Here is a 27,152-nt window from a genome sequence, read left to right on the forward strand (position 1 = left end):
GATTATTGTTGACACCTAGGCGGCGTTGAATACCGTGGCAACAATACCGAGGGGATGACGCTGAGAGCTGGATATTGTTGTTTTGCTTCTCCGTGTTTTGCAGGCGGTGCATGGGATGTGGTGTGCTGACACGTTCCCACGGGGGTTTTTTAATTCAACACCGGTCTGGGTGTCTTCTGTCCCTCTGCGAGGCCCGAGCCCAGGGAGCTTTTATTACTAATGCAGATTGCTGTTGCCGTCTGACATCTGCAAATTAAGGAGCTCTTCTACCTCGGCGGGATATTTTTGGGATTCTTTCCACCGCTGGTTCATTTTCAACTCCACGGGGCCCCGCCACGTTGTGCGAGGCCCGAGGACAGACTCTATCTGGAGGTTTCAACTGCATCCAGCAGGCCTCCTCAGCAGAGGGGTCAAAAAAGCTTTTCACTGTAAAGACGTACAGATCAGCGCAACATTAACCTGTTGTTAAGTGTTTTTATGATTAACCAATTCATAGTTTAGTCTCCAGTTCCCAGAGGCACATATAACCTATTTTATGTATTAGCTATGGTTGTTGGATACATTTATGACGTTATTTTTTTTGTCCAATCTTGACTCTCCACTTATAATAATAAAAACTTCCAGATCATATTTGTGGACCTGTTGTAGCTAAAGCTCCAGCTCATTGCAAATACTGTTAGTCTGACATGTCAGAGGGTACCTGTTTGTAGATAGTACAACACGGACCTCTAGTGGCAGAGGACGAGAACTGCATGCCTCAAAGCGAGTAACAACAGTTTTTTTGCAAACGTTTATTATGGAGGCCCATTTTTTTCCAGGAAAAGTTTGTCATGATGGAATTATAAAGCTCGTGTTGAGTTACATTTTTGACGTACAAAGATGTTTTGGTTCTCCTTCTCAGACTGATCAGAATGTGGACTTAATAAGTACAAATGATGTCAAAAATCACAAGTTTAACATACTATCTCATAAGGTTGACATCTGAGTATGTTGATGTATTTTTAATGCATTTTTCATTTAAATCGAGGGAAAAAGGTTTAGCAAGATTTTATTTTTAGAAGTATGCTTTTTCTGGGATCCTAGCACACTTAATAGTATGGTAGTGTGTGTGTATTGGAACGGGCCGACAGTGTTTCATGACGAGCACAAATCGAGGTCGCACGTGAAGGGGCTTCCTTCTGAATTTCGCGCGTCATACTAGTCACGCGATTGCGAGCGAGCTCATTGGTTGGGGCTGCGGAGTGGGTCGGAAGCAGGCAGAGGGTGAAGAAGGTGCTGTGCGATTGTCAGCCTTCTGGCGCTTAACGGTAACATGGTGTCCGCTGCGCTGCTCTTTCTGCTAACGGTCGGTTCCGTCTGTCGCGAGGCTGCTGCAGACAGACAACTAGTCTACGTGACTGTGGTGAGTGTTGTTAATACATTGGCGAACAAGTGGATCGACGCTCGCGGAACTGCATTGACAATTTAGGAAGTTTTGTGTTTTCTTTGCTTCTCTGCAAACGTGTATATTGTTGTGAACACGAATTAACCCGTCGGTTAATAATGTGGGTCTCGTGGTTAATTCGGCATGTAAATAATCCACCTAGCAACACTTTATTAATTTTTTTACCAAGAAGCTAATTTTGTGTTTGCTTCGCACAGGCTAACCATTTGCAAACGTGTGCATTTTATTGAAATGCAATCATCATTCAAAATTAAATTAGTAGATTTGAATTGGAGACTGTGTAAAAAGCTCGTTTCGTATTCCGAGTCAAAGACAGGATCTCTGCTAGCGCATGTCATGATCCAGTTTGTGGAAACGCTTGGAGTCAATTGGCAGAAGCGAAACTTATCAGGTGACTATTCCGCAATGCTAACAATACCTGTGGACAGATCACGATTACTCAGAAACGTTACGGGCACAGTTTTTGTTAAAGTACCTGCAGATCCAGTTCCTGTTCACAGCTGACTCTCACTAAACTCTCGTTTTGACAGACGCGAGCAGGATCATTGTATCTGTAGTGCGAACTGAACATGTCGCTCCTTGCTGAATGTCTATTAATGAAATGTGACTTCTGTATTTGTCATGCATAGTGATGTGGTTAACGTTTAAAACCGGCACTAAATCGTCACTCCCAGAGATTAGTGCATTATTTGCATGTGCTTTTTTATTGCATTTAATTTAACTGTTAAACCTGTTTGCTAATTTCCAATGCAAAGTATGGGGATGCTCGCAGGACCCTGATAATGGACTGAAGTCCTTGGCTCGCTGTAGAGTACACAATGTGGCAACCCGGGGAAGTAGGTTCTCTTTCCACATCCTCTACTCCCTTATTTCCCTTTTTTTTTTTTTTTTCTTTTTTTAAAGCCTTACAGACTCCGTGTCATGGCCGTGAGACCTGAAAAAGCATCGGACACACTCATCAAGCATCTCGCGGGTCCCGGGGTCAGGAGGGCAACGTGGATTTGCTCATATAAAAACTGTTTTTGTGTTGTTGCTGCAACTCCTATCGAAGGAGTTGATGCCTGCGAGAGAGCCGCGATAAGATGAGGAGTTGTAAAGGGAGAAATCCGCCCTTCAAAGAGAAGAGTTTCCACACTTTTTTTGGGGGGCTACTTTTGTCTCTTTGTGCTCTCCACACCAGAAACCCACACTTCTCTGAAGACGATTGAAACTTGACACTGCTCCACTCGAGCGGACAGCTGATGTGGCGGCGCGTAGTAACGTGGCCTAATTGGCCAGATACGGGTATTACTTTCAGGCTACACCAACATCAGGGCCTACAGGGCTTCTTTTGTTTCTGGAAAGGCTCACTTTAAGGCCCGTCATGTTTGGATTCGATCGGTGACGATGACACAGATAAACCTGTTTACAAATGTAACATATTGTTTTAGTGCTGCTAGGATGAAGTCTTTTTGTGGGCCATACAGGAAGTTCGCACCGCACTGGTTCCCTTGGCAAAAAGCCAGTGAGACTTTTCCATTGGATTTTGGATTATTGCAGAAAAATCACATATTTTTCACACTTCCATGACTTTTGAAGCTTCAATGCAACAGTCAATAATGCTGACTCATTTCTGGGTTTCAGGAGTCATTCCTGCAGCACTCTATACAGATATCTACTCTCTAATTAGGCTTATAAGTGTTGCCTGACTTCTCCTCTCGGTCTCCCCTCCAGCTGTTTCGTCATGGTGACCGGTCACCAGTCAAAGCTTACCCCACCGACCCTCACCAGGAGAGCGACTGGCCGCAGGGCTTCGGACAGCTGTCGCAGGTAGAGCGGACAGTTTGTAACAGGAGTCTTTTGTCGTGTTGAACGTTTGAAAGGTTAACGACACCCTGTGACGTCATCCATGTGGGCTTTTTCAGGAGGGCATGAGGCAGCACTATGATCTGGGCCACTTTCTGAGGAATCGGTACCGACTATTCCTGAACAAATCCTACGATCGACACGAGGTAACCTCTCCGCTCTCCGATCACATGACACTCGACCAGGGCGCTCACAGGCAGACGATGATTCAGAGGAATATTTAGAAGGAGAAGGGAGGGGGGGGGGGGGACTTTGACATGCTGCTGTTATACAGGTTTCTTACTGGTGCTGGAATTCCTGCAGCATGATGTAGTTGTTTACCGAGAAGAGGCTGTTTATTGTCCTCTTCTGACCCCTTCTGTCCCCAGATCTCCGTCCGCAGCACGGACTACGACCGCACCCTGATGAGCGCCGAGGCCAACCTCGCAGGTCCTCCTCATACCTCCTCCCTCCTTTCTACCTAGCGATCCTCGTACTCTCCCTCCGCCGCATTAACAGTCTCTCGCCCGTTGCTCCAGGTCTCTACCCCCCCGCTGGTCAGCAGGTCTTCACGCAGGACTTGAAGTGGCAGCCGATACCGGTGCACACGGTGCCACAAAGAGAAGAGAGGGTATGTGTTTGTGATAAATATTTCCCCTTTGCTGTAAATGATTGAACACACTTTGCCTGAACTTTGTCTTTTCTTTTCTTTAGCTTCTCTCTTATCCTCTGGGGGACTGTCCTCGCTACAAACAGCTGATGAATGAAACTGAGCACACGGAGGAATTTGTTAACGTCACCACCATGTACCAGGTACGGGGGATTTCATGGGGGTTACGCGATATCGAGGGGGAGTCCCAAATCGACATGTTTATGCTTAATGCCATCTTTACTGCGTTCCTCTCTGCAGGACATCATAGAGCTGGTGAAGAATAAAACCGGACTGAATGACACCACCGTGGAAAACGTGTGGAGTGTGTACGACACACTCTTCTGTGAGGTGAGAACACCAGCAGAAAACGAGCAAAAACAACGTATCGATATCTGATATTTACCTCAGTTTTGTATATAGTATGTGATAAAGTATGGTTATGTGAGATCTTGAATTGTACATACATAAATTCTGTCATTCTGAAGAGGACATATGAGAGGTTTCAGGTAAGACATCGTGGCAAGCTACTTTTTAAGTATGAAGAACGATGGCGAATTGGTTTACTACGCTTTCATTTCAAAATAAGAGCGTCCCTTTATTCAAGACACGGTTCACAAGCTGTTCTTCCAACGCAAGTTATTTGTAAAAGTTCCTGCGGGTGAGACTGTAACTGACCGAATGTCATGGTGTTGTCTTTCGGTCTTGTGACTCGTTGGTTTTTAAGGAACACGTGGACCATCGGGCAAACGAGCCGTTAGAGGAACAGAACTGTGCAGCTGGTTTCTGTTTCACGTCTGTTTTTTGTCTTATCTAGTGAACAAAATGGTCACTGCTTGCTTTTCAGCATGCCTCCATTCAATAAACTGTATTGCTGTCATTATATTTAAAGGCATCTGTACCTAAGAGTTTACATTTTCAGGGATGTCATGAGTCAAAAACACACAATTTTAAGTACGAAATCAGGGACCATTGGGGAAAAAAGATAGTTTGTCAACTTGATTCCAGGTTTTAGTCGTCTCTTGAAATTCCTCTTTTCATCCAGTGTCTTTGTCGTGGTTTTCTTAACCCCCCCGCTGTGTTTTCTGTGCCTGAATTCAGTCCCGTCACAACATGACGGCTCCTGACTGGGTGACTCCTGATGTCATGGAGAAGCTCCGAGTGCTCAAAGACTTTGGATTCCAGGTAAAAGTGGCAGCGGCATTTCTGTTCGTTTAGGACTTCTGGCGTCTCGTGATGCTACAGTGAAGTTAAAGGTAATGTAAAGATACTGTTTGTTTTCCACACAGGTCACATTCGGGTTCTACAAACAGCAAGAAAAGAGCCGGCTGCAGGGAGGTATGTGTGTGAAGTTTAGTGGAATTCATTGATGGCATACCACGAGAGTTATGATTTAAATACAGGACTAAATGGGGAAATAAGAGCTTCTGTTTGTCTTTAAGGAATCCTATTGGGGGAAATAGTGAAGAATCTTTCCAAGATGGCCGTCCCAGACCCGAAACAGAGGATGAAAATGATGATGCTGTCAGCCGTAAGAAAGACTTTTTCAATTACTGGTAGATGGATTGTTTTTTTTCACATTTGGACAGAACCAGGCTAGCTGTTTCCATTCTTTATGCTAAGCTAAGCTAAGGTAAGCTAGGGTTCTTCTGGCTGTAGCTTCATGTGTAGCGCACAGACAGAGTAGATCTTCTAACTCTTCGAGGGAAAGAAAACCCAAGTAAGCACATTTCCCAAAATGTCAAACTTTTCCTGTTGTTTTTTTTGTTTTTTTTTTTTTAAATGTGTGCGTCTGTTCCACAGCATGACACCACTGTAGCCGCTCTGCAGTCCAGCTTGGATGTGTTCAACAGAAGACAGCCGCCGTACGCCTCCTGTCAACTCTTTGAGCTGTACAGGGAAGACAACGGGTAAAACAAACACAGAATATGCTTCAGACACTCGCTTGATGAATAATAATTAATAAACGGCTGATACCTGAAAGAAAGCAAAAAAAATATATACAGTATACATGCAAAGTGGAATAAATAGATGAGACTTTTACTTTGAAATTCAGCCGAGTCAAAAATACATTTTTAAAATGTGACATCAGACAATCGGAGACTATAACGCTCTGTGTGTCCACCCAGCTCTGCCTCGGTGTCGTTGTTTTACCGGAACGACAGCACAGTGGAGGCGTTCCCTCTGCAGCTCCCAGGCTGCTCCCTCGACTGCCCCCTAGAGGACTTTGTGAGAATTACAAAGCCCTCTATTTCAGATGACCGCGACAAGGAGTGTCAACTGCCGTCGCAGGGGCGAGACAAAGGTGAAAACACACACACACACACACACACACAGAGAAAAAACGGCATATTTAAAAGAGATTGTGCCACCATTCATCTATTTTTCTTCATTCGCCTGCAGAAGTGATCATCAGTCTGGCGGTGTCCGGCTGTCTGCTCCTCATCCTCATCGTCGTCCTCCTCGGCGTGATCTGTTGGCAGAAGGAGCCGATCGGTAACCAGGGGTACCACCAAGTGATCAACCAGGAAGCCGGAGAGGAATCCTGACACGAGCACAAGCTCCTCCCTCGGAGATCGGAGAGCCCGGCGTCTTGGGACAGCAGCAGCAGCGACGATGAACTTTGAACTGTTATAAAAAAAAAAAAAATTAAAAAAAAAAAGTGCAGGTGACATTTTTTTTTTTTTTTTTGGGATGGTTTCATCAACACGTTCGGGACCCGGAACTTCAAGGAAGGCTTCCTCATCTCTCTAAACTAACAAGACGGGGACCACACGCAGCAGGGAAAACCTTTTTGTTATTTAACAGTTTGTCTACTTCAGTAGTTGCCGTGTTCCCTCGTTGGGCTGAGCACGGTGCTCGTCTGCTTTTTGTGCGTCTTGAGACTTGAATAGCTGCAGAGAAGTAGTAGGAAGTCGATGCAGGACATGGTTCTAAAGTTGTGACTTTCTATAATGTAAGTGGTTTTGCATCATGCTTTTCCTCCCGGCTGCTCTGATTTTCATTAAAAACACGAAAGACTTTAAGAAGTTACAAAACACCTAAGATGTCGGTTTAATTGAAACCTCATTGGCTAAAATGATTCTCTGTCTAGAATGCTTCCACAAGCTCCTAAAGATCACTTTCTTTTAATTGTTGGAATACATTCATTTAGTACGTGTGTGTTCATGATTCACCAGTTTGTGTGTGTTGACTCTTGAGGACTAATGGCCGAGATGCCTTAAATGTTTTGGATGTTTGTCTTTTTTTGTTGTTGTTATGTATCACATTTGATTTGATCAAAGGAGCAGCAGGGTGGTGCAGACCTTTGGCTTACTCGCCCAGAGAGAGCTGACCGTAAGCCTTGTGACAACAAGCACCCACCCCCAAGTGTCCTTTAGCGAGACACTAACACACCAGCAAATTATGAAAAGTGAAATAAAAATAATAAAAAAAATAGCAACGCTGAATCTCTTTTGCGCATCAGGAATGAAATCAGGTTTGCGATAATGTGAACCAGCTTACTGAAACACTGGAAACCTTTAACCATTTGTGTGTTTTTTCAATCTGACTCTGAATGATTTGAACTGTTCTTCAACTTAATGTTTAGAACAAATATTGGATGCTTTTCCTTAAAGAATAACTAAACCATTTTTCAGCTGTAAACCAACATATACGGGTATTAAGTTGTGTTGTTGATGGATTCTGGTCCAAATCCTGACTTGATTTTAGTGCAAAGTATTTGAGTTCTACTTATTGTGTTATAAATATGCAAAGTGGCGACCCTCTGCTGGTTTAAAACCAGGCTATTCCAATTGAATTATGCTCTTACCTTATCTGGAGAGGAGTGGGTCCACCTGTCTGCAGCCTTCCAAACGGAACAATGGTGAAAGTTTAATCCCACCCACTGGATTTGATTGGCTTTGACTGTCGAATATGGGCGGGGTTAAACATCTATTTCATTCGTTTGGACTTGGGTTAAACAGTCAGCGCATAAATTGAAAAGGACCTACAATTATAGTTAGCTAACGATGTTATATGGTTCCAGTCATTTTTACCGCTTTGCTTTCATCCAAAGCTAGCTTACACATAACTAGCGCAAATGCTAACAGCTGTCATACACATATAGCAACGCATGTTCTCTCAAATTCACAAACGTTTACTTTGTATTTTAGAACCGTAACTGTCCGTTAATCATAGCGATAGTTAGCATGTTAGCAGTTAGCATTAGCGCTTAGCTTAAGCTAATTGAAAGGGTTTTGGCTCTCATTAGCAGTTGGCGTTAAGTCCGGCTAAATGTTAAAGTAAACTTTTGAGCTCAGGCTCAGATAAAATATTTAATACAAAGTATTACAAATAAGCATAAATCCTAATGCAGTCTTAACCAGAATCATAATCAAAATCATTGTTTGTAATCAAACGTGGAGAACACATGATCTTTGCTATTAAAAATAATCATTGGTTTTCAATTGCAATATCCTACACAATTAAGGTTATTTGTCAGTATAACTGTCAGGCTATATGACATTCATCAGACTTTTGTTGCTTGTACATGTTTTTAAAAATAAATTGATGTGATCTGATTGAAACGTGTGACATATAAGCAGCGGTGGACTCTCTCTGCTGTACAACTCGGCCACGTTTTGCAGTGAGCTGCAGTCTCGACTTAAACTTGTTAACTGGTAAACTCAGCCACATGACCAGCTGCACGAGATCCTTTCTGTGCAATGTCGCGGTGGTTTGATACCCATCACACCAATGGGTTGTATGTGGTGCAAAACTGGGTGGGGGGGGACAGAAAGGGCAGTAAACTCCCTCTCGGGTGATGTTTCACGTAAAGGATTCATATTCAAGATGAGAGAAAACTTGACAAATTCCACTTCACCTTTGTCTTAAAAACAGTGCAGTAGGCCTTTATTTAAACATGGTAGTAGTGCTTTTCTTGCATACATCATTAGTGATCTGTCTCACAATAGGTTACATTCAGTATGGCCACGGATAAACCAATCCATAACATAAAACAATTCATAAAACATTTGCCATTGTATAGCTGATAGAGCAACATTGTTGTATAAATGATGTCAACTTGGAAACAAAACTTCAGTTCCATGGTTGTATTTCAGCGCCCGGTGACACTTGTTGATACGTGTGATGCTTTTTCTTTTTGTTTGTTTTCTTGTGTGAAGTTTACATGGTCATTTACAGATTGAGTTTCGTGACAGCTGAAGTCGGTTTACGTACCGAGCGGTGTTGGGTAGCATTTGTTCATTTAGCCCTGACTCAGCACAGATGGGAACACTGATTTGGGTCTGAGAATTGGGTCAGGTGAAATATGCTTACAGGCTGCAGTCTGTCATGAGATTCAGAAAATGTGTGAGATAATGAAGAACAATAGGAGAATAAAATAATCTGTAAAATAAAAATGTATAAAAGCAAACTCGAAAACCTAGAATTTAAGGTCACACACAGACACACATACAGACTCATAAACCCACATGGATTAGGAATCGATTAAGTTGACGCACAAACACTTAAAAAACACCAGCTGTTTCTTGTGCAAAAATATTTTCCTTAAGGAATGAAACTATAAGATATGACAAAATGTGATGGCACATCAATAGTTCCTTTCTCAGAGTATAAATAGTAAAATATAGAATACAGACGATGATTGGAGAAAATTCATAAAACAAGTAGGAGACGAAAATCCTACATTCAGGCCCGAAGCCTTTTTCTCTGAAGGTGAACGTCTTCTAAGTGCAAAGTTTTGCCTCGCAACTCGCAAAGGATCAGATCACGTGACAGGTTTTTGGTCAAGCGTCTGTTTTTCGGCAACATTTCCACCCTGTTGATGAACAATCCCAGGGTTGATTTCTACTTCAATGTGGAATGAAGGCTACATTTTAATACTTCGATCTACCGTCCAAAAGATACCGAGTAACCCAGTAAAAATCTATGATTATGTTTTTAATCCCCAACATTAAGAAACTTGATTTGTATGGCACTCCCTGTCTTCACATAGTTTCCATTGTATATAATTATGGGGAAGTAAACCTGGATTTGGCTGCAGTTCAATATAATCCGAGAGCAGTGGCATGTTCTTGTGAATGAGCAGATTTTGTTAAAGCCTGAGTCGGTCGCTAAAGTCATCTATTGACACTCTTCCCCCATATAAAAATGCATTTGTTAGAAGTTACATTTTTCACACACTTACACATTGACCTTGTGCTATTGAGATTGACAAAGTACACGCATATGGCAGCTACATAGAAGTTTCACGTATATTCCGCGGCTGTAAGCAGTCTACATGGATGATACTTGTGAACGCTGTAATAAACTGCCCAGTATTTTGACGACAGTTATTAAAACCGCGATAAGCTTATTTTACGTATCGAACGAATTGCGAATCCAGTACTGAGCAGGTAGGCTAAAGTCTCAAGCTTGCTAACGTGGTTTGTACAGCTTTTCTATTTCTGTGGCTCCAAAAAGAAATCATAGAAAACAATAATAAAGTTCTGAAGGATGGAAGTTCGGTTAGCTTTTTGTATTTCAGTTTTGCTAGGTCTCTTAAAATGTTCTTGGTTGAAACAGATTATGAGTTAAAGCTAACTGTTAACATTGGCGATAAGCTAGCTCTCACTGCTACAACAGCTAAAGGCAAATCAGAGCTAAAGCGCCAGCGTCCTTCGCCGTTCTTTTCCCGCCAAAATAGCCACAATTGTATTGTATGCGTGCCCATTAAAAACAGTCACACAACCCTTTTTTGACAACCCAAATAACAGTTGGACAAATACTGAGCAAATAGAACGTCTTTGTGTCCAGAGCTGTTGACTGATCGGCATTAGCCACATTAGCTAGCCCGCTAAATGGTCCCCGTCTGAGCAGAATGGTACATTCCATAGAAGCACAATTGGATGAAATTTACAAGAATAGGATAACTATCTGGTCCCTGATTATTCCAGTCTTAGAAATGATAACAGACCAGAATGTTTTAACATAAAAAGTTTGGTCATTGCGGTTTTAGGTGTATTAGCCACATTCGTGCTTGCTTTCGTTCTGGTCCATACATGCCATTTAAAGACAGCGGCGTCTGTAGACTGATGCAAGCACATTTCTCTGGAATAATTTGGCGAACCAACCGTTTTAGGCCCAACCTGGTTTGGAGCACTGCCTCAGAATATCCCTCAAAAGTACCTGCTTTGATGTATCTGGGGAAGCTAATTGGCGACAAAAAAAGGCAGGACGTTGTTAGTTATTAGTCAGTTTTTTTTTCAATCTTTACGGATGGACCCTGCTCAATTCTGTGGGGTGCAGAAATACGTTTGCGACCCGCTGTAATAATTCTGTGGGGTGGAAAAGTAGTTACTGTGATGATGATGATGATGATGATTGTGGTTGTTGTTCTGCGGGGTGGAGTAGTAGTTGTGATGGTGGTGGTGGTGACTCTGGATGTTTCCGTAGGCAAAGAGGAGGGGGGCCGTGGAAGGCGGCGGTTGCTGGGTGGGAGCGGCGCCTGCCGCCAGAGACCCGTTGCGTTGGATGGCGCCGTACCAACTGGACGTGCCCAGCTGGGGAGTGGTGGACAGGAGGCTGGGAGACGGATTGAGAAGAAGAGGGAGGAGGGAGGAGGATAAGCAGAAGAGAAGTCAACCAAAAGTCATTTCATCAGTCAGGGTATTGATTTTCTTGGGTGTGTGCCCACCTGGCCCGATCCGTCCTATTATTAATGCTTCTGGACAGGTCGTCATCACTGTCGTACCGCCGAGGGTTGTCAAAGAAATACGCTCTGGAGCTGAAACTGTGGCTGTTGATCATCCCTCCTGGAGCCTGAGAGTCAAAGAGATGTTCGAACTTCATTACACTTTACAGGTTCACGGTCCTGTCCCACAGATCATCATTTGTACTTTCGACATGTTATGTTACCAGGTTTTGGTTGGGTCTCTGGACTCGGAAGAAAACCACCACTAAACTTGTAGGTAGCAGCTCCCAGAAGAACAGAATGATCCCAAACGCGACGTAGGCTTCGCCGCTGATCTCCTGCACATCGGCCTGCAACACACACACACACAAACATTTTACAAACACTCGAAACAACTGAACAAACAAATAACAATTGGATATCATGCTCTGGCATTTGTGCACATATATCTTACACTATCGACATCGCTTGTGTCTCAGAGTATGGCAGCATTAAAGGGCTAGTGTGTACGATGTGGCGCCATCTAGTGGCGGGGTTGCAGATTGCAACTAACTGAAACTTCTCCTGCGTGCCAAACGAGTAAAAGAACTACAGTGGCCCTATCTAGAGTCCTTGTTATGTTTGTCCATTCTGGGCTACTGTAGAAACATGGCAGCCAGAAGGGACAGAATTAAGTTGAGACATCGGACCAACAGCTGGTAAACAGACAGATTATTAAAAACATATGCATAATATCAGATTATGCCCACACATACAATGGAACCCTTTAAAATGGCCTGTCCGCCTCATGTCCTGATCCATGATGTAGGTCAGGACACACACACACACACACACACACACACACACACACACACACACATACACACTCACACACACACACGGTTGTTATTTATAGCCAAACAAAGCCCTTTACCCCACTAGGCATTGCTTTCCCAAGGCTCCTAAGATGGATTGTCCACTTGCTCACACAAACAAACAAAGGCACTGGGTTTGTGGCTGAATAACAGCTTGTTTTCCTTCTGCAACCCAACACACTCGGTGCAGTACCTGATCAGAAACGCTGTACCAGCCGTAGTTGAAGGGACTGGGTCTGTCCTGTGGGGACAGGGACACGGCCACCAGGTTGTAACAGGCTCTGGATGTGTAGAGCAGGATCACCATGGATCCTATGGCTGTAGCTTGGCACACCGATGTACCCTGGGTGGAAGAGTAAAGCGCGCTTATTACAAGTCATGCATCAATCGGCTATCGGCCTGTGATTGAATGTCAGATGTGATCCAAAGGACTGAGGGCCCTCTCCCTGGCACACTATATCGGCCAGGAATTGAGTTTTGAGGGCCATACATGTAAGGGGGAGACTACCTAAACAATCAACGATACCAATTACTTTGACGTATACCGACATGTTTTTCTGCAACTAATTAATATTAGTGTTAATCAGCCTCAACACAAAGCAGTAGTACAAGAACTTTGCCTGAGCAAAATACATCGTAATTACTACCTTTGTTCGTCCTACCTTGGACTCGAGGTAAACGTTGGCAGAGGACATCTTGGCGATCTTGAAGACGCAGACGGCCAGAGAGACAGCGCACAGCACAAACAGGCTGTCGTTGATCAAGACCCGGGCCAGGACCGCGTGTCGGACATCCCCGTCACTGGAGACACAAAGGTCACAAACTCTTTGAGTGAAACTGCTCCGTGGGCGTCAAACAGGGACATTACTGCGCCAAGAGACAACGTTCTGTTCTTTGCGTTTGTTTCGTTTACCTCGGAGATTCGGAGCGCTCCAGAGCTCCCTGCACCAACAACGCACAAGTCAGATTCACCACCAGGAAAAACACACCGAGACACAGGAAGAACAAACGCAGAGGAACCCTTGGGGAGGGAGAGAGAGAGACAAGAAAGTAAAGAGGACGGCCCAAACAATGGGACTTTATTCTTACGCAACAACTCATTAAAATGCATCGTGTTAAATCTGCAAACCAGCTGTGTGAGAGAGAAGTAAGGAAAAGAAAGAGTCTGGTTGTTGAGAGGAGGAAGGAGGAAACTGCAAACAACAAAAAAAACAATGAAGTTGAAGGACAGACTCACTTGTATTTGGTGAGCTCTGGGGAATACTTGGCTTTAGCCTTAAACATCACCTACACAAAGAAAAGTAAAACAACATATATCAGTGATAAGACATATTGCATCTAAAATGTCAGATAAGATGGAAGACAATAGAGAGCAAGGGAGGTTTTCTTTCAAAATTGACTGCTGTATGCAAAACAGCTTTTGCCCGAGGCGATTATTTTACAGTTGAGAGGAATGAAATAAGGGTCTTCACAATCTCTCTCTTTGGCCTCCGAGCCTACAGCGGACCGCTCGAGCCGACAGCAGGGATTACAGGACGTGACTTCATATTAATAAGTAAACAGAGAGGTCGGACAAAAGACACGGTCGTCAACTCGCGAGCAGCAGTCGGGAGAAGAAGAAAAAAAGGGACAACACCAGTCGTCTGAGTTGACCGACTGTGACGCGGTATGCAGGTAGGCCTTTGTGTTGTCCAGGGTTTCAGCTTGTTAGCGATCGAGGCTAGAACACTATGTGAAGTGCACTTTTCTGTGTGGACTTTCCTTTACAAAATGCATGGGACTGCTGAGTGCATTAATGCTGATTGGCACTTTTTAGATTACTTTGTAATGGAATGAATGGGGTCTTTGAAACCCTTCTGTGTATATATTGTAAGCTGTAGAGGGAAATATGTCCAAAAACTGGGTTGATCCCTTTGAAAACTGTTTACAAAAAATGTGGTTGATTCAGCTATTAACTGTCTCTGACCAAGGTCGTGTTTAATATATGATTAGATGGCCACAGAGGTCTTGAACGTTGCTCAACATTGAGTTTATTATAAACACACGTTAAACACTCAGCCTTTTGTGCAGGAATGTAGGCGAGGAGGTAATTGGTAACCCACAAATGAAGCAGCCAGCCAACAAAACAGATACTTCATGTGTACCCAAACATCACGGGGGAAAATAGAGCTAAATCAACAGAGAATGAGATATGATAGTTTGCAGCTCAACATTACCCGCATTATTTTCTGTAGTGAGATAAAGGGGAAGCAAATAGTAGGTCAGGAGTCACGCCTGAGTCATCAGAAAACAGACGGTGGCATGATGTTGTGTCAGCGTTCCGCTCACGGCGTTTACGACTCTCGGAGAGTTCGACATTGAGCAGCGCTGTTCGGCAGTAACGCACAAACGGTGTCGTCACATTGTTTGAACAAACTGGTGCCAAATATTCTTCGCAAAAGGTGGAGATTTGATGCATCGCTTTGTCAAATATGGTGGTAAATATCTTTGGTGGTTTTGGAGAAAACAAGCATGTTCAATCGATGATAAATGCAATCATTAAATGCACCCCAAAGTCAGCGATGGCACTTTCATTTACCCTAAATTAATTAGAACAGAGTCTGTCTCATAGATAAAGAAGTTTAATTATTCAGGAAGCGGTCTTTTTTGTGGAAGACAATATGTTTTTTGATTCAATCCCATTCAGCACTGTGGATGGATCTGTATTGGATTTGTCCACGCACAGGAGCGCCAATGGTAGTTTGTCAGCCTGTCGTTGTCACATGATTACATAAACTGTGCAAAATCAAGCCTTGCGTTTGTGCAAGTCCAATATTTCGCTCTTCTTTTAGCTCCGTTTTGGTCTCCACCAACTCCAGAGGAAAACTCCTGGCTCATTTAGAGCATCAAAGAGAGATCACTGATTGATTGAGAAATCATTGATTTTAGCTGCTTTAATGATTCGTTGAATGGTTTAGAGTTTGATTTTTAACTTTAATACCAAGACTGTAAAAAAAAGGATTCTACTGTGGGAGAAAATACGATCTATTACTCAGGTCTGACTCGGCGAGACACAAAACCACAAGTCGGAAAAGTTTGTTCTCTGAGCCGGCCAGTCACATGGTTTTCCCAACATAGATTGAGATGCATACTTTTAAACTGACGAAGACATCGGAGAACACCATTTCGTTGGTAATGGTGGAAAGAAAAAAGGGCAGTATGCCTGTTGTGCTATGCAAAGTAGCACAACAACAAGCTGTTTACTCAGCCGTTTGTATGCGTCGACTGGTCGCAGATCGGGCCGCGATGTTTTTTCAGCAGTCTTCATTACCTAATCTCCACTCAGCCAGTTGGACAAGCTTCCTTTCCACCCCTGTTTTATGTGGCTGAGATGCATCCTGTGTTTCCCTCCGAGGGCCGTGTTTGATCTTCAACCAACTCTATGTCCCAAAGTGCGTAGGTGTTTGCTGCCAGAGGAACAAACCGGTCTTTGACATTTGGAGTGGGCAGGTGTTAAACAACTGTGACTGATCAACTCTTTCTATCCTCCATACCACACAGGTTGTGACGGGAACATTCGCTCCAGTCTTGTCCACTTATTGAATGAAACACATGGATGCGATTTTTTTTTTTTTAACCAGTTGGTCTTTTCTTGACAGTTATACATTGGCCAACCACAAAACTGCATTTCGCTTCAATTGCCTTCTTACTGAGAGTTAGACGAGTAGATTGATACCTCTCACCGCATCTGACCATTAAGCGTGACGCTAGATCCAGGAGATGGCTAGCTTAGCTTAGCATAAAGACTGGAAACAGGAGGGGTGGGGAGCTTGCCTGGCTGTGTTCAAAGGTAACAAAATCAACTTACCAGCACAGTAAGCTCTCATAGTCTTATCTTGGATCTTAATTCTTTCCTGCAATTGGGGGGGGGGGGGGGTATTTCTCTGCCAGGTGCAACTTCCTGGAGAGTCCCTGCTGGTTGCCTGGAAACCTCACAGTGACCACGAGACTCAGTGTTGACACAATGTCGAGCTATTCCTTTAAGGTTGTGTGTTAATGATCTGCTCTGCTAATATGCTCTCAGTTAACCAATTCATTATTGGGTCCATAAAACAAACTGTCAAAGCAGCATGGGAGCTGTAGTTTTGGAACATCTGGTCTTTTAATCTATGATCAATTAAAATGTATTTGACAAATTGTTGTTGACAAAACTGCGATGTCAGCTGTTTTATGAAATCAGGTTACTACGCCCCCCTCTCCCCAGTGCAGTCCTACCTGTGTGAAGTAGAGATTGAGGAGGCAGAGTGTGAAGAACTGCAGGCAGACGGGGCAGCAGTAGAGCAGCCAGTAGGCCAGAGGCTGCAGCCGGTTGGCCTGCACCACATTTTTAAAGTAGAAGGAGAAGAGGGTCGTCCTCAGCGCGGCCCACAGCAAGCACAGAAACAAAAACACACTCTGGTAGCTGAAGCGCTTGTGTCCGTAGTGCAAAATGAGCCAGAGCTGCAGGTAAACGAAGGCGAACAGGAAGGAGTACAGGACGGTGTAGACGGTAGTCAGACTGAGCTCCAGTGTCGGGGAGATCGCAGCTCCAGGGGACTCCTTCAGTGAGGTAAACAAGTGGGACTCGACCTCCTCTCCTGCAGAAAACATCTCCACCGGCCGCTCGCACTAATACATGGGATGCTGTGAAGGCGACAAAACACTACAACTGGGTCAGACCCGGGCTAAATTCACAACGTTGACAAAAAGACGAGAGCATTCGGGTGAAAATGTGCGATAAAAGCAGTTTATTCTGAAAATAAGTGTCATAATGAACCTGCGCCGGGGTTTAAATCCGATACTAGGCTGACGCAAATATGGGGTCTAGTTTTTAAAAATGCGCTAGGTTAAAAAATATCAAGAAAGGGGGCAAGAAAACAAGCGAGAGGTCCATCTGTGAATCTCTGCAAAGCTGTTCTCTGCAAAAAAACAACTTAAGGGGGGGAAACCTCCGGATCAGCTGTGATGCCGTTTTAGACCCGCCCCCCTTGCGCTCGACGAAAACGGAAACTAGCGTTTCATGGGCCGCCATCTTGGCTCAACGTGAGGCTCATTTGCTCGCGAAACAGCTGACTCCGGAGCCACAGATTCTCGCCAGTTTCCGAGCTAAATCCACGGCTAAATCTCCCAAGCGAACGACGTCCTCACACCCACTTTCTCAGTGCGCCGTTTCATTGGCCAACCCAGCCGCCCAACCTCCACAGTATCCTCACTCTATTGGTTCATGATGATGTCAGCTGCGGCAATGCCCGCCCTTTGTATGCCTGTGATTGGGTGGTTGCCCAAGTCAAAACTGTTCCCCGATCTTATTGGCTCAACGAAGCAAGTGGGCGTGCCTCGGTGAGAAAGAGGCCATCAAAACAATTCGCAAATATTTACGTCAAGTCATTGAGCAATAACCAACAGTTGCGGAAAAAACCGTGGTTGCCTTCAAAATAAAAGCTTAAAACGTTGGCGTGCACGAAACTGCAAACAACTGTAAAACAGCCACATTCTTACCAGCTACGTATTCTTATTGTATCATTGTCGCGTTTATCATACAAGTTGTATGGACAACTCAAAAACGTCGCAACAAATTTGCCAATTAAGGATTTTATTATGAACTGATAACAGGAAGCTGGTTTCACCCGTGTAACTTGACACTGTTTCCTGAAGTGTGAAGCATCGTTCACTCAAGATACATTTTTCAAATTTCACTGTGCACCTTGAGGAGAAATAACCGTACAAACTTCCCTGACATAACACGACATCTACCACGGACATAAGCGGACATGTATATATATATATACATATATATTATTCACGAGTGTTGACGTTAGCTAGCCATAAAAAAACCCATGGACGAACACTCGTCAGTAGGAAGCTAACAAGCCGAGCTAAGTAATTAGCATGAACATCGTCTGTTTTGGGGCTTTCTTGATATTATACGCGTAGGGAAAACGACTGCTTTGAATTAGCGTCATTATGTAAGACATTTCAGTTAACCGCGGCGTTAACCGTGGTTTGTAACGTTTGTGCCACTTGGACAGACAGACGTTGGAACTTAAACGCCTCCTCGACTCTCTCTGGTAAGGCTCACATTCTGCTGTTTATCTGTTGTCCCTGCTTATCAGAATCAGCTTTATTGGCCTTGTATGCGGTGTTTACGTTGCTCTCAACGTACATACACAGAAATAACAAATATACCAAAAAAATAAAGACAAGAACAACAAAGTAGAACAGACAGGCATACACTTTTAACAACTATGTACAATATAAGTATATATCCAGAGGTGTATATATATGGTGTCGATGTTGGGGGCCCACTTCAGGTCCTGGGAGATTGTGGATCCCAGGAACCTGAAGGTCTCCACCGCAGACACAGTGCTGTTGAGTATAGTGAAGGGAGGGGGGGGGGGCAGTGTTGAGGGGGCTCCTCCTGAAGTCCACTCTCATCTCCACAGTTTTTAGCTTGTTCATCTCCAGTGCTGATAGTCCAGGTGCTGGATGTGGTTTTTCCCCAGCCTCACCTGCTGCGTCCTGTCTGTCAGGAAGTTTGTGATCCAGTTTGTGATTTCCCCCCCCCCTTCAGAAACGGAGCCTTTCCTCCATCATGTGGACATGCATTGCTGTCGTCCTGCTGTGGGGGAGGTTAGGAGGCTGCACAGAGAAGGCCAGCACGTCGGCCCCGATGGAACACACGGCTGCGGACTTCAACGACAAATTGCATTCTGGGAAGACGATGTTCATCTATTTCGAGCAGCGAGGTGGGTCGCTCACACGCACAATCTTTTTGAAAGTAGGTTTTTTTTGTTGTTTTTTTAAATTCAGTCGCTAATCTCTGTCCCCAGTCTCCTCAACCATCTCTCTCTTCTTGGCGGAGTTGGAGCAGTCCGCTGACGCCCTGCAGCATTATGGGGTGCTGGTTGGCAAGGTAACCGTAGTCCCGCTGTCATAGAAGTTTGACATTATGTTCTTTTTAAATTCGCTTCAAAATGTGGAGATCAGCAGGGGTACGGGACGGAGAGGCGGCAGTTCAGTGTCTTTTTGTCCCGTTCAGGTCAACTGCAATAAAGAGCCGGTTCGCGAATACTGCTCGGAAGAAAAGGCGCTGAACACGGCGTTTCTCTTCAGGTGTGTGGACCACAGCAACTTCATTTCGATCGACTTTCTCACGAGAGGCACCAGAAGCCGTGCGTGGTGTTGACGTCTTCTTCTCCCATGTCTTTCCTCCAGGGGTGGCAAGGAGTTCTTGGGTTTTAATTTGGACACCGTGTTTGACGTCAACTCCATCGTCTCGGAGGTCCTATTGTGAGTAAGCAACACTCCGTCAGTTATCACGCAGCAGGGCGGTATTTAACCGTCAGTCCTGAAACGCACAATACACAAAAACAATTTACAAATAGTGTTTTTAACATAGTGATAAGCAGTGCTTGTATTTACACCGTGTTGATATTGTTTAATACTATAAATGAACATAAACAAGATGTACTTGCATTTGGTCTCGTTCTTCCAGTGCCATTCTGCGCGAGGAGATCAAGTACGTTCACACAGAAACTGACCTGCTGGCCATGGAGAAGGCAGCCAGAGGGAAGAAGGATATCGCCCTGGGTTACGTGAGCAGCCTGGGAACACAAGGTGTGGAGAGGAGAGGAGAAGACGGATGTACGGAGGCAGAATGTCAGCGATAGAGATGATGTGGATGACGGGTTTAAGCGCTGACTCATTGCCTCACGGATTGCACTGTGAAAGATGGCGAGTCTAATTGATTGATTTGACTTATATGACTACTTAAATGAATTGTGTTGTCTGTGATTGTGTTACTTAAGAGCACAGATCGATGATGGAGACGGCGTATGTGTACGGATCCAAATACCAGTTCATCCTCATAACTGGAGGCCCAGTTCTGAACCACCTGGGGTAGGTTGTTTTATCTTTTTCTGTGTCTCCACCCCCTGAAAAACATCTTTACTGTGTGCGTCTCTCCTTCTCCGTCTTCTCCTGCAGCGTCGATGAGACGTCTCGCTCGTCTCAGGTGTGGTTCCTCCACTGCAGAGCTCACGGCGGGTCCATGACCTCCGAGCACTGTCCCTCCACCCGTATGAGCAAACCGCTGTCCACCCTCAGCCTCCACTCCTTCCTGCAGCTCATGGAGGCTCCACTAGTGGTGAGCACCCTGGAAATGAAGAGTCACTGTACGTTGTAGTCTTAAAGGGCCAGCGTGTAGCATTTTTGGGTAACTATGGGTAACAATGTTTTTATCAGCGTTTAATCTTTTTTGTTAGAATAAGCTGAGAAAATGTTTTTTTTCCTTCATGTATTCATGTGTCTCTCCTCTGCACAGTCTGAAGTTTACGACGACCCGTCCTCGGTCCAGCCCCCTCAGTTCCCCTACCAGGACACCCCCCAGGTCTTTCTGTTCTCCCGTCCCGCCTTCAAGCAAGAGGACCTGGACACGGCCACCGCTCTGGCCTGGAGGCTCCGCGGCCTCGCCCTGCTGGTGCTCGTGCACAGGTAAGACGCACAGGTACGCACATGAACATGGATCAGATCCTATTACTGATTTTGGGGTAACACGTTCTCTTTATAGCTCACAATTTTATTAGTTTTTGCATGTGGTGTGACTGTATTTTGTCTCATTTCATCCTAAACATAGAGTCCTGGGTTCTTCTTCATTCTTTTTTTTTTATTTTGTAGCTTTCTTTTACCAAGTAGAATTAACTATATGCCCAGCAAACCAGTCTGAATCTACCTTGTGTGTGTGTGTGTGTGTATGTGTGTGTGTGTGTGTGTGTGTGTGTGTGTGTGTGTGTGTGTGTGTGTGTGTGTGTGTGTTTTTTATCAGGCAGAGTCCTGCAGTGAAAACCCCCGATGAATACAATGCTGCTTACAGGCTGCCTGAGAAAGTATGATGCCCACATAAATACACTCATACATAAAAAAATGACTCGTTATTGTCACCCATGTGTGTTTAACCTTTCGTGTGTGTGTGTGTGTGTGTGTGTGTGTGTGTGTGTGTGTGTGTGTGTGTGCTTCAAGGGTTCAGAGGTGAAATATTTGCACTCAAACAGCACCGATGAGCTGTTGGAGCTCTTCGCAAATGAAGAGGAAGAGGAAGAGGAGGACGAGGGGTCGGAGGAGGAGGCGGAGGACGAGGATTTGGATTCCAAATTGCGTAAGTGTCTGTTGGTAAAATGGAGAGGATAAGAGAGAGGAGTTAGGGAGAGAGGGTGTTCATGGCTTCCCCCCCCCCCAAAGACATGCTGGACGATGAAATCGCGGAGTCCGTCTTCGAAAACCGCCTCAACTTGCCGGACGCGGACTCACTCGCCCAGCTGACCTCCGACAACTTCCACGCCACAGTGGCTGAAAGCAGCCTGACGGTGGCGCTCTTCTACCTCCCATGTAAGCGGCGCTCTTCCCTACCGCCCTGTCGAATATTAGGTCGCGATGCACGCAGGTGGACGTAACTGTCGTTTCTGCTTTCACCACCAGGGGAGGCTGTTTCAAAGACCTTTCTCAGCTCATTCATTGACGTCGCAGAGAGACTTGAAGGTAAACCGGAGGGCATGAGCAGAGTCTCAGAGAATCATTTAGTTGTATCGAGGCTACAGCTTCTGGAGATGTAAGAGGGAGCCTTGAGGTTATTATTTTCAAAATGATTGTAATGACTAGAGAGATAAAGGGAGAGCTTATCCAATTTGATATGTCGTGATGTTGACGCTTGCCTGATTGACTAAATCCCTTAAGAGTCCGAGGTCCAGATGAGTGTGGTCGACTGCGCGGAGTGGACCGACCTCTGCGCCGCCGAGTCGGGCGGCTCCCCCACGATCCCGTTCCAGCCGGTCACGGTCTTCCCCACCGTCCTGCTGCTCCGCCCCGAGGAGTCGGCCCAGCGCTACGGAGGCATGCTGGGTACCGAGGCGCTGCACCGCTTCATCATGCTGTGAGTTTTGGTCATGATTCTGAAGTCAGGATTACATCTTATAGGAGTATATTCTCTTCTTTCAATCCAAATTATGAAGAGCGTAGAGTGCAGAGGATACTGTAGAGAGCACTTCTCAGCTTGTGCGATCTGTGACTCCAGAGGGAGATGAAATGACCCTGATGACGTCATTGTGATGTCATCAGGGTGATTTCCGCTTGGCCCTGGACACTACAAACAGAAAGTTTGGGAAAGACTAAATCTGCGTACATACGTGTTCGTTTTGTCTGTGCACACAATCTTAAATGTTTCTTCTTCAACCAGGAGCCAGCCAGCTTCTCCGGCGCTACTGTCCACCCAAGAGGAAGTGACATCATTCCTCCAGGAAGTGCCTCACCCCGGGCTAGCAGGCTACAAGCTCCATCGCGCACTGGGACTGTTTAAGACACAAGCAGACGCAGGTGTGTGTGTGTGTGTGTGTGTGTGTGTGTGTGTGTGTGGGGGGGGGGGGGGGGGGGGGGCTGTGAAATTATATTGAATTACAAAAATATTGCAGAAATATCTTCCAGGACGTCCCTAAAAGCCACTGACCTGTCCCCTGTCAGTAGCATCATGATGATGATGATGATGATGTAATGGTGATGATGTAATGGTGATGTCGCTCTGTCTTGCCAGCTGTGCGGCCGTTCACTGAAGCAGCAAAGTCATTGAGAGGAGAGGCGCTGACCGGACTGCTGACGGATGGGCTGGCACAGAAATGGTAAGAACTCTAAATCCAGTCTCGTCATTCCTGCCTCAAGGTGTCCCCGGACGGCTTGAAGTCGTACTTCACTTAAATTTCTTCTGGATTTGACAAAACACACGGTAACCAGAGGATGAAGAGGAGAGGCAATAGAGTTCACTCATGTAGTCTAAGCAGCTTAGATTATTACACACCAGCCAGGTGTTGAAAGGACACCTCAGTCAGTGTGTGATGACCAGCTGATGTATGTATTCATGTTGCTCTGCAGGGCGGCGGAGCACAACGTGGATCTTCCTGCAGTGTTGGTGTTTCCGTCTTGGGGGGCACGCACTCGGGCCTCGCCGCTGCCCGCCTCCACCTCCGCCGAGGAGCTGCTCTCACACATCAGCACCGCGCTGCTGCACCCACTGGTAAAACACACCGTGCTCGCTCGTCTGTCACGTTTTATATATTTATTTTTTTGCGATCTGATTTAGAGATTTAGAGACAAATTTGTGGGCCAGATCGTCATTTATATCTTCTGAAGTGAAATCGGCGTGAATAAATGCTGGACGTAACTTCTTGGAAGTTTTGTGAAAGCCGAGATGGAAGCATTCACAGTATGTCACGGATAACGGGCTCCATGTGTGGATCCACAGAGTGTGGACACGGCGTCCTCATGTGTCACCTCATTCAGAAACAATGCAATAATGTGCAAACAGCGAGTTCAGCTCTGCCTTTTGAGATTTTATTATGCTCTTTTGAGCTGATGAATTTCATGATTCATTGAACTATAGGGCAGTTTGGATTAAAGGCCATACAATGACCAAAGGTCCCTTTGGGTGGCGCTGTTGTTCACGTTTTTTTTTTATCAAGACTGGAACGCAGCGCGGTCTCGCAGGTCTGTCCAGTTAGAAGCACAATTTCTTTTACAAATACAGCAACTGAGGGACTGTATGAAGGGGGGTGGAGTCAGTAAAGTAACTGCTGCCTCTTAATGATTTTGTGCTGACACTCACAAGCAGCACAACAGCTTGGTGTAGCAGCTGCTGTGAACAGCAAAAACCTCTGTTGTGACATATTGAGCTTTGTGCTGACTTAATATAAAAAATTGTTACACTTTGTATATTATTTTGGGTGGTGTTGAGCCATCAGTATTCAAATCTCTTATTTCTATCACTGTAATAATGGTTAAACTCCTCCCTCCTCTCCATCCCTGTTTTCATCTCCAGCCTGAGCTGACGGTGGAAAACCTGCCGTCCTTCCTCTCCCTGGGCAAAGGCCTCCTCCTCCTCTTCGTGGGAGAAGAGGAGGACGAGATCGGGCGGAGGCAGAACCAGGCGCTGCTGGAGGAGATGTCAGGCGTGGTGGAGCTGGGCGGGGAGCGGATGGAGCGATACCTGGTCTGCTGGATCCACCTGTATGTGATAAATCAGTCATTTCATTTAAAAAATGAGGCCACTAGATGGTATTGAATTGTTTTCCTCGCCTGTGTTCCAGCGGCCGCACTCCAGCTGGTATGTCTGTCCTGGGGTCGTACCTGGGCTCCATGCCCCCCCTCCCTGCCCTGGTCCTCACCCATTTGCCCTCCGGAAGTGAAATCTATCAGTTCTCCCCCAACACGCCCATCACGGCCTCCTCCGTCCTGCAGTGGGTGCAGAGGGTCGAGGACGGGGCCGAGTCAGCAGCAGGTGAGGAGGAGGAAGTGCTGCACAGCAAAGAGTTAAGAAAATAAAAGGCAGCAGTATGTAGGAAGATATATAAGATAACACAAGACCACAGGATGTTTCAACCCTATTTATTTTGATAATAGAATATAGAACAAGGGAAACTCAACCAAAGCTTTCCACATTTTACAGAAATGAATCCAAACTCTCGTCTCACGCAAACACAGAAATGAACCTTTTGGATTCATTTATTTTTAACTGCGATAGAGGTTCTGCTTTCTGGACAACAGAACGGCCTGAACTCTGAAGTCCTATCAACCACACCAGTGTTCAAGCAAAGATGTCATCCCCTTTCCCTGTCTTTATTTTCCACAGTCATAAAATGTCACAATACAAAACCCACAATTAAGACGAGACATACCGAAAAACCACAAAACAAGAACAGACGCATTAGCAACAACAACAACAACTGAAAACAGTGAAGTTTTACATGCTACGCTAGAATATTAAGCAAAGATGTTAAAAACAAATCCAGCAAAAGAATAAAAGTACACAGTAGACCAACAAATCCATGCCAGAGTTGAATTTAAGGAAAGCTTAAAAAAACCTGAAAGCAAAAGCCAGCGAGACGGGAATAACTTTACCTCAGCCTTTTTTCTGTCATTTCCCTTCTTTATTTGCACTAATTGCTCTCTGCAATCAATATAATTCAGCTCTCACATTTACATCATCAGGTGAAATTGTATGCGAGATCATCAGAAGAGGCTGATTAGAGACTACCCCCCCTTTTTAAACCCAGTATTCCTAATAAAAGGAAAGTGTCAAAAGCTTCCAAAGTAAAAGCGTGACAGAAATGATAAAGTAGATGTGCCAGTTATCTACACTCCTCACCTACAGTGTATCTCCTTTATCGAGGCTCACACACACACACACACACACACACACACACACACACACACACACACACACACACACACACACACACACACACACACACACACACAGTATAATGCCAAATGCTCCTCAGAGGTTGAAGGTAGACTAAAACAGTGGCAGGATCCAGCTTGTAGCTTTCCCGTTTGAGGAATGTGAAAGGAATGCGCAAGAGGCTTTGAGTTGAGCAGCTACAAGCGTATCGATGGTAAAAGGGTCTTTAAATTAAACGGTCGGGAGCCATTAACGCTTCACCTTTTTTGAACTCGCGTTTGGTGCGGGTGAGGGCCGGGACAAGAAGCCGGTCTCGCTAAGACTCGCCCCCGGTCTATGTGAACCAAGGGATTGCCGCGCAGCGCATTCCATCTGTTCTCCGGAGGAACCTGCAACCTGTTTTTAGAGACGCAGATTGGCTTCAGGCCTCCACTCTGAACTATGTCTCCTTGCAAGGCAGCTTACAAAACTCTTCTTTTGACTGGAAGTGTATAGCGTGCAGGATTTTTTTAAAAGAAAAAGCATTTGGACTGAAGTTCTTTTAAAGACTGACTGGATTGAATCTGCCACTTTCTCTTATTTTCTGTCACTCAATAATTAGGAAGTTATAGAAAAATATTATCTTGATTTCTTTGTAAAAGTTATTTTTCATGATCATGCATCTAACTTTAGCTGCAACGTGGTTTATTGCAGTTGAACATTATAAACTGATTGTTGCATTACATTGAAAACATGTGTCCTCTTGTATCAAATGGCACGATGTAATTCTACATGTCCGTCTCTGCAGGGACGTTGGGTGGAGACAGCTGGCCTCCCGCTGCCGAGTTTTTCGACTTCCTGAAAATCATGGACATGCAGGAACCCGGCTTCAGCCGGCAGCAGACTCCTGAGGCCGAGGTGGAAGAAGGTGTGGCGCTAGAAAAAGCAGGGGGGGAGTCGTCCTCTAGCTTTCCTGCACATGACAAGCAGCCTCACACTGAACTGTGAGAGAACACGATGGCGCACAACGCAGGACCAAAAGACACTGTGAACTTAAAGTCAGTTTGAATATGCCTGATCACATATTCTGTTACATGTAGTTTCATTTCCTGGTTCCTCACTGCTGCGGTTTTGTCACTGATTCCTGTGAACTCTGCTTCTACTCGATTAGCTGACTGCTCATTATTAAAGATAGAACCTACAGTATGTGCTAAGCTGTTGGTCATTGGTGTGAATGTATCATTTTCTTCAGTTTAGCTCAGCTGGGTAAAGCAAACCAAAGCAAGTTTTCAAGGGAAGTTCTGCGTCACGCTGGTTGCAGTTTCTCAAAATGATATATTTGACAAAATCTACACCTACACATTCTTGGTTTGTTGTTTTTTTAAACGAATAAAGGTGTGTTTCCAGTGCCAGAAAGCCAACATCCTCATCAGTCATATGATCAGACGTGGTTACCGCTTCCTCAGATGATTTGCCACAGTGATGTTTTA

The 27,152-nt window shown here is 45.0% G+C and overlaps 3 protein-coding genes across 4 annotated transcripts; 2 read left to right on the plus strand and 1 right to left on the minus strand.

Annotated features, from left to right (window-relative positions):
* Positions 1 to 1,251: 1,251 nt before the first annotated feature.
* acp2 (acid phosphatase 2, lysosomal) lies at positions 1,252 to 8,479 on the plus strand. Its single transcript, XM_068719681.1, has 13 exons — positions 1,252 to 1,402; positions 3,158 to 3,253; positions 3,349 to 3,435; positions 3,658 to 3,718; positions 3,808 to 3,899; positions 3,983 to 4,081; positions 4,179 to 4,268; positions 5,019 to 5,102; positions 5,207 to 5,255; positions 5,360 to 5,448; positions 5,721 to 5,827; positions 6,047 to 6,222; positions 6,321 to 8,479. Exons 1-13 carry the CDS (start codon positions 1,313 to 1,315, stop codon positions 6,464 to 6,466), a joined length of 1,266 nt encoding a protein of 421 aa, XP_068575782.1. The 5' UTR covers positions 1,252 to 1,312; the 3' UTR covers positions 6,467 to 8,479.
* Positions 8,480 to 8,793: 314 nt separating this feature from the next.
* Positions 8,794 to 17,377, minus strand: gpr137c (G protein-coupled receptor 137c). Its single transcript, XM_068719680.1, has 8 exons — positions 16,701 to 17,377; positions 13,684 to 13,733; positions 13,360 to 13,467; positions 13,109 to 13,247; positions 12,640 to 12,789; positions 11,817 to 11,942; positions 11,596 to 11,720; positions 8,794 to 11,483 (listed from the first exon to the last, which is right to left on the minus strand). The coding sequence occupies exons 1-8, from the start codon at positions 17,073 to 17,075 to the stop codon at positions 11,189 to 11,191; spliced, it is 1,368 nt and encodes a 455-aa protein (XP_068575781.1). The 5' UTR covers positions 17,076 to 17,377; the 3' UTR covers positions 8,794 to 11,188.
* On the plus strand, positions 14,022 to 26,865 carry txndc16 (thioredoxin domain containing 16). 2 transcript variants are annotated; one of them, XM_068719677.1, is made up of 20 exons: positions 14,022 to 14,120; positions 19,036 to 19,210; positions 19,295 to 19,377; positions 19,504 to 19,577; positions 19,680 to 19,754; positions 19,960 to 20,081; positions 20,273 to 20,363; positions 20,451 to 20,610; positions 20,788 to 20,957; positions 21,289 to 21,349; positions 21,483 to 21,618; positions 21,702 to 21,848; positions 21,939 to 21,998; positions 22,194 to 22,389; positions 22,693 to 22,829; positions 23,044 to 23,128; positions 23,379 to 23,520; positions 24,322 to 24,509; positions 24,590 to 24,780; positions 26,471 to 26,865. In XM_068719677.1, exons 1-20 carry the CDS (start codon positions 14,115 to 14,117, stop codon positions 26,668 to 26,670), a joined length of 2,499 nt encoding a protein of 832 aa, XP_068575778.1. In that variant the 5' UTR covers positions 14,022 to 14,114; the 3' UTR covers positions 26,671 to 26,865. The 2 variants fall into 2 exon arrangements, with proteins under 2 accessions (XP_068575778.1, XP_068575779.1); XM_068719678.1 differs by lacking the exon at positions 14,022 to 14,120 and adding an exon at positions 18,108 to 18,532.
* Positions 26,866 to 27,152: the final 287 nt, after the last annotated feature.

This window comes from Cebidichthys violaceus, unplaced genomic scaffold (genome assembly GCF_023349555.1).
Source record: "Cebidichthys violaceus isolate CVI_PGR_0920_01 unplaced genomic scaffold, fCebVio1.0.p SCAF_24, whole genome shotgun sequence".
In the NCBI taxonomy this organism is placed as follows: Eukaryota; Metazoa; Chordata; class Actinopteri; order Perciformes; family Stichaeidae; genus Cebidichthys; species Cebidichthys violaceus.